The 6338-nt window shown below is 60.8% G+C and overlaps 1 protein-coding gene across 1 annotated transcript; it reads right to left on the bottom strand.

Annotated features, from left to right (window-relative positions):
* Window positions 1-302: 302 nt before the first annotated feature.
* Window positions 303-6289, bottom strand: MC1R (melanocortin 1 receptor). The gene has a single exon (XM_088027555.1). It carries the CDS (start codon window positions 1968-1970, stop codon window positions 1017-1019), a length of 954 nt encoding a protein of 317 aa, XP_087883681.1. The 5' UTR covers window positions 1971-6289; the 3' UTR covers window positions 303-1016.
* Between the last annotated feature and the right edge of the window lie 49 nt (window positions 6290-6338).

Here is a 6338-nt window from a genome sequence, read left to right as displayed (position 1 = left end):
TGCTGTTTCTCACTCTAGATGCTCTGAGCTGGGGTTTACACCACGAGGAGAAAGCGAAGACACAGGCCCAGAGCAGGTGTCATTGGGGCCCCCACACTCTTCCCCTGGGCAGCGCCTCGGGCACTCTGGGTCCTTTGGGGCTGTGGCTTCTTCACCTGGGCCGGCCAGCCATGGTTTCTGGCTGGTTTCTGGGATTCGCTTCTCCCTGTCCATCACCCTCAACCCCACCCTTGCCCCTCCCCCTTCCTCCTCCCTCCAGGCTCGAGCAATTTCCGGAAGGAGGCAAGGCGGGCGGCGATGAGTCTGCACCAAGCACAGCATTTATTACCAGAATGCTTCCCAGCCCTGAGACCCCGGACACCGGCTTCTGATTCCGGCCGACAGCCTCTGCGCTGGCCCAAGCAGGCACTGGCCAGCCCTGTCTGCCGGGAACGTGCGGCACACACGGTTGGGCCCCCAGCTCTCTGGTCACCACTGAGCCTTAGACTGGCGCCCCCCTCCACCGTAGCCCCAGGAGACATGGTCCCTCTGCCTGAAACAGGAGCTCACTGCTTCCTGGAGCAGTCCTGGGAGGCCAGGTCTTGCCGGTCACAAAAGCCCTCTTCCTGAGGCCCTCCTGGGGAGCAGTACTTGTCATGCTTGCAACACAGAGACTTCACATCCCAACAGGCAGGGGCACAAATCCCCAGACCCGGCAGCAGAGGTGGGTGTGTGCACAGCTTGCAGGGGCCCTAGGTGGAGGCGCAGCTCTCCGGGAGTGGGCAGAGATGCTGCCCAGAAGCCCGGCACCTGCCCCTCGTGCCTGCAGCCCCACCATCTCCCCAGCCTCCTGCACCCTCCACGGCAACTCCTGGAGATGGGTGCTTCTTCCCCTCTCCGGCCCCAGAGGGTCCATGCATCCACACCTCCGGAGATCATCTTGTCTGTCCTTTTTGGCAAGCAACTGCCCTGCTCGCACAGGCCACATGGCATCACCAGCTCCCTCTGCCCAGCACCGTGGCCTTGAGCTTGCAGCCTCACCAGGAGCACAGCACTACCTCTTGGAGGGTCTTTCGGAGCTCCTGGCTGCGGAAGGCGTAGATGAGGGGGTCAACGATGGAGTTGCAGATGATGAGGGTGAGGAAGAGGTTGAAGTTCTTGAAAACGCAGCCACAGATGGGGTGTTGAGGGCAGAGGACCATGAGTGAAAGGTGCAGGAAGAAGGGGCCCCAGCAGAGGAAGAAAATGCCCAGCAGGATGGTGAGCGTGGCGGCACCCTTGAGGCCAAAGCCCTGGTGGGCGGGGCGCTGCCTCTTCTGGAGCCGGGCGATGCCTCGGGCGTGCTGGCAGGCCCGGGCGAGCATGTGCACGTACAGCACCGCCATGAGCACCAGCATGGCTACAAAGAAGCCGACAAGACAAAGCAGCACGGCCGCGTGGTCGTAGTAGGCAATGACGAGCGTGCTGGAGAGGACGCTCACCACCCAGATGGCGGAGATGGCCCAGCACGCACGGGGCAGCGTGACGATGCTGTGGTACCGCAGCGCGTAGAAGATGGAGATATAGCGGTCCACGGCGATGGCGCCCAGGAAGCAGAGACTGGACACCATCGCGCCGCAGATGAGCACGTCAGTGACATCGTCCAGCTGCTGCACTGCAGCCGCCTGGGTGGCCAGGGCGCCGGCCTCCAGCAGCAGCATGACCGCCGTCTCCAGCACATTGCTCACGCTCACCAGCAGGTCGGACACAGCCAGGCAGCAGATGAAGTAATACATGGGCGAGTGCAGGTTGCGGTTCTTGGCGATGGCGGCCACCACCAGCACGTTCTCCACCACGCTCACCAGCCCCAGGCTGAGGAAGAGCCCGTCAGGAACGGACACCTCCAGGCACCGGGGCCCCGTCTGGTTGGCAGCCAGCCTGAGGTGAGGGGTGGCTGGGGGGGTGCAGTTGAAGGAGCCCAGCAGCCTCCTCTGGGGACCCTGCATAGACATAGTCCCACCAGGGAGCAGGAAGGGGTCCTCACTCTCAGGCGTCCCGCTCAGCTCATGGTGCCACCAGCAGGGCTTGTGTCCCCCGGATCGCCCTCACATTCACCCTCTCCCTGTCAGCTCAGCCATGACCCAGCTGAAGAGACCCCAGCTTCCCGCCAGGGTGGTCGCTTCCCAGCCAGGACCCCAAGCTCCCTTGCACCAACCCTGTAAGTCTCTCCGGACCCCAGACCCTCAGCCCACCTCCCCACCTCTCGTAGAGGTGCCGTTGCTCAGGTCCAGACATGCATTTCTCTGCCACTTGCAGCCTCGTGGCTGGCCAGGCCGCCTGCTTCTCCAGGCCTGGGGTGGGCTGAGGTCCCAGGAAGAATGAAGCTTTAAAGTCCCCAGAGCCCCTCCTCCTGAGGGTGGCCACATGATGGGCGTGCACCGTGGATGCACAATCAGAGAGCACCCGCGCATGGCACCCCAGCCAGCCTTCCTCTGGGCAGCACAAACGACAGCCAGGGCTGTCCTGGCTCCAAGGACACCTGACTCGGGCTCAGCAGGGCACCTCCCCTCTCACCCGTGCTCAGCCAACCAGCGCTCCCAGCCTGGCCCCACTCCCAGGGTCTGCCTATGTGGGGGCCTCCTCTAAATCTGCTCCAGGTCCCCTGCAAACACCACCTCCTCCTTGGAGCTGTCTCTAATCTCCAGCCACTCACCCGATGCCACTCTGCCTTGGGGACAGTCGTTGGCTGTTGACCATGCACCCCCAGCCTGAACCCCTAGCTCCCTACCCCATGTTAGATGCTCCCTAAGGGCAGCCCCCGCCCCCTAGGACGCTCAGCCCCCTCACGGAGCCCTGTGGGAAGGCATCCTGGTCACACCAGGCTCTTGCTCTGCCTCATCCTCCGTGGGGGGGGGGGCAGGGACAGAGCTGACAGCCCCCACTTCCTCTACAGAGAAACCACTTCAAGGGCAGACCTCTGTCTCCAGCCTATGGTGCACGGCCAAGAATGGTCTCGCTCCAGGGTGCTCCCAGCACTTTCTCGCTGAAGACTCAAGTTCCTCCTCTAAAGAGCAGAGGTGGGAGGAGAACAGAACGGTTTGCGGACAGGGGGAGACAACCTGAGGCAACAAGAAAGGTAAGGGCCTTGTTCGGTGGTGGCAGCAGGGCTGGGAGCTGGCGGGGGGGGGGGTCTCAGTGTTGAGTGTTACGTGTGACACTCCTGTTCGAGCCCACTTTCTCTCCCCGCCCCCGACTGCCAGGCGGCCCACGTGTCATCACACATTGGTGCCCACTTACAAATATTAATCATCACTTATATCTGCCTCACCCCACTGACAAGCTGCCCCCCCCTTGATTGTGCTTTTTATTGAAGAACATCATACGTGAGAGTACACGAGTTGTAAATCTGCAGGTTAGTGAATGCACCAACCTAAACACAGCCAGGAAGGCAGCACCCAGACCAATCACAAAAACGTTAAATGCCCCAGAACAGCTAGGGCGTCTTTCTGCCCTGGGAGCCACTCCCTGACATCCTCGAGGCTGTGAGCAGTGGTCTAATGCACAGACCCCACTGGGCATCTCCCGTCTTGTTACAAACAGTACCTGCTGGGTGTTCTGGTCCCATCTTTTGGTGGACATAGGCCCTGTGTTTGCACAGGGCAACACGTGGGGGTGGACCTGTTGGCCTGTTGCTGGCAGGGCACGAGGACCCCAGCCCCCACCTCCCCACGGAGAACATGAGAAGACAGCCCCACACCCCACAGGCACCAGGCACAGGATGGGCCCACACACCGAGCTCCCCGGCCTAGGACTTCACACCTCCCATTCTCTCCTCCTCATGGAGAACCCCGAAGGAGGCAGAGCCTCCCAGGACCACGGGGTGGTGCCACGGGCCAGTGAGGGTGGTCCCAGCAGCAGCGAGGGGCTGTGTAGGCCCGCGGCCGTGAGGCCCCAGCTGTCCCTGCCACACGGGTCCCAGGACTCACACTGCAGCCGCCCCTCACCGAGGACCACCTTCCACCTCTGGGGGCCCCAACTGAGAGTCTACTGGGGAAGCAGCCTTGCCCCCTGCTTCTGTCAGCACATCGCAGGGAAGTTAGCATCTCCAGCTCCATAAATGAGGCCTTTGAGATGGACATGCTTCCCCCGCCTGAGACTTCAAAGAGCGTGAGAACTGGACAGCCTCTGGCAGGCAACCAGTCCTCTTCCGGGTGAGGCCTCGAGACTCCCCATCTGGTTTTGATGTGCCTCTTGGGGACTTCATGGGACGGAGACTCTCAACTTTGTGATTAGTTATGGTTATGAGAGAAACGTCTAAATGAAATCACAGATAATCTTACGGCCAGTGGTATCAACTAGATCTCTAGTGCCCCTGGGAGAAACTGAGGAATGGCCAGGAGATAGGTGGTGGACACAACTGTCCCCTCAGAGCATGTACCAACCTGAGATAGCGGGCCAGACCCACATGTGAGGAGGCTGTGAGAACAGGAGCCCAGCTGTTGGGTCCCCAGCACCAAGAACAGTGCCAGGCACACACTTGGCCTGCAGCACACGAGCATTTGATGCATCAATGAGCTTCATGGGGGGCGAGGGGGGCTGGTGTGTACACAGCCCCTCACTGCAGAGTCCAGTGAGATACCAGTGTCCGGCTGTGGCCACACCAGGAGTTGGGGATCACAGCCTGACCAGAGGGCCCAGGCCCTGCTTCCTTCACAGAGCTCCCCCACCCCAGGGGCCAGCCAGGAGACAGCCCCACGAGTGGCCATGTGGGGTGCGTAGCCTGCTCCTCCTGGCTCTTGGCAGGGTGGGATCTCAGGAAGGCCTGGCTGAGAGCTGTGTCACGATGAGGTCTCTGGACTCGGGAGAGAGGAACACCTCGTTTGCTCACCCTGTGGTGTCTGTGCTACCCTGAGGTAGGGTGCGACTTGATGGGAGAGTGCATAACCCATTAGCAATCTGACCACGGGCAGCAGGAGGCCAGGAAGAGCCCTTTCACCCTTGCCTGGACCCTGGGGGCAGAGCAAGCCATTAGAGCAGATGTTTAGATGTGAGAGAGCTGGCTGTCTTCTCATCTCCACGGAAACTCAGAGCTTCAAGTAATGACCTAAACCCGAGCAGTTTGGCTGAGCACTGATGATTTAATCATCTCTTGGGACAGCAGGTCCAGACGGAAGCAGTTTCATCCCGGTCTGGGCCCAGCCTCTCTCTGCCTCGCTATCTCTAGAACACTGGCTCTGTTTTGAAGGTCACCGACTCCTGGTTGTAAAACGACTGCTGCAGCTCCGGACAGCACATCCCCATCCAGATGTACGTAAGGCTGGAAGAGGCAGGATGCCAAGCTCTCCCTGCCTGTCATCATCAGAGAATGAACCCCTTCCTGGAGGAACCCAGCAGACCCGTCCTGTCAGCTGAAGCTTATCGCAGGACACCCTCATGGGAGAAATACGAATCCAGGACAGCCTGGGACTATTTCAATCGTCCTCGATCCCACCCACCAAATCCAGTTACAGTGACGTGGGATGAAGTATGGGTAGTAACTGACAGACATCAACACGTCTGCAGGGCACTGTCCTTCCATGGGTGTTCAAAGCAGAGGCTTTGGGTGACCCCCAAATGCTGGGAGCTCCCGGCAGGATAAGCTCACACATCTCCCCAACAGGTGACTGCACATCAATGTCTAGAACACTGCTCGGGACTTCCTGGGAGGCCCAGCCAACACCGATCCTGGCCCAGAGCATGTGAGCAGCACCTCCTCCCACCCTCGTCTGCCACCTACAGGGGTGGAGGGCAGGGCCGGGAGGGAGCCCAACAGACTGGCAGCTCCCAACCTCAGTGTCCTTGACCCCTTCCATAACCAATCAGGCTCCTGAGTGACAGGCGGCCCTGTGTGGCGCTGAGCTGTGGAGCAGGCCAGGACTCGCCCCAGGTGATGAGCCCTCCCCCATGCTCTGTTCACCTCCCCTCCCCCGCAATCAAATGCCCCCTCATCTCTGTCACATACGATCTCCAGAGCTGCCAGGACATCCTTCCCAAGGTCTACCCCTCGGCCTCCTTCCCACTCAGGGCTGCCCTAAAGTTTCCCCATAAAACCACTATGACCCTGTACCAGTGGCGCCCAGCCCAAGGACTCTGGTGTCAGTACCTCTTGTCCCTGGCCGGCCTGTTCCAGGTTCCCCATGGAGGCAGACACCTTGGTGTCCTCAGCAGGGATGTTGCACTGAAACCCTATGGGACCTTCTCTACTCTGTGCCCCAAACTGTGGAGGGCAGGGTGGCCATGGAGAGCTCACAGGGGGCCGGGGTTTGGCCGTGTGTGGCCCTGGGTCACGTTCTCTCCTGGGACACCTTGGGGTCCGTGCGGATCCGGGACCCACCTGCCTC

Source organism: Eumetopias jubatus, unplaced genomic scaffold, assembly GCF_037043125.1.
Source record: "Eumetopias jubatus isolate StellerSeaLion01/CBP00866 unplaced genomic scaffold, mEumJub1_p1.0 scaffold_10, whole genome shotgun sequence".
NCBI lineage: Eukaryota > Metazoa > Chordata > Mammalia > Carnivora > Otariidae > Eumetopias > Eumetopias jubatus.
Note: the sequence above shows the minus strand (reverse complement) of the source record. Positions and strands in the feature narration are given on the sequence as shown.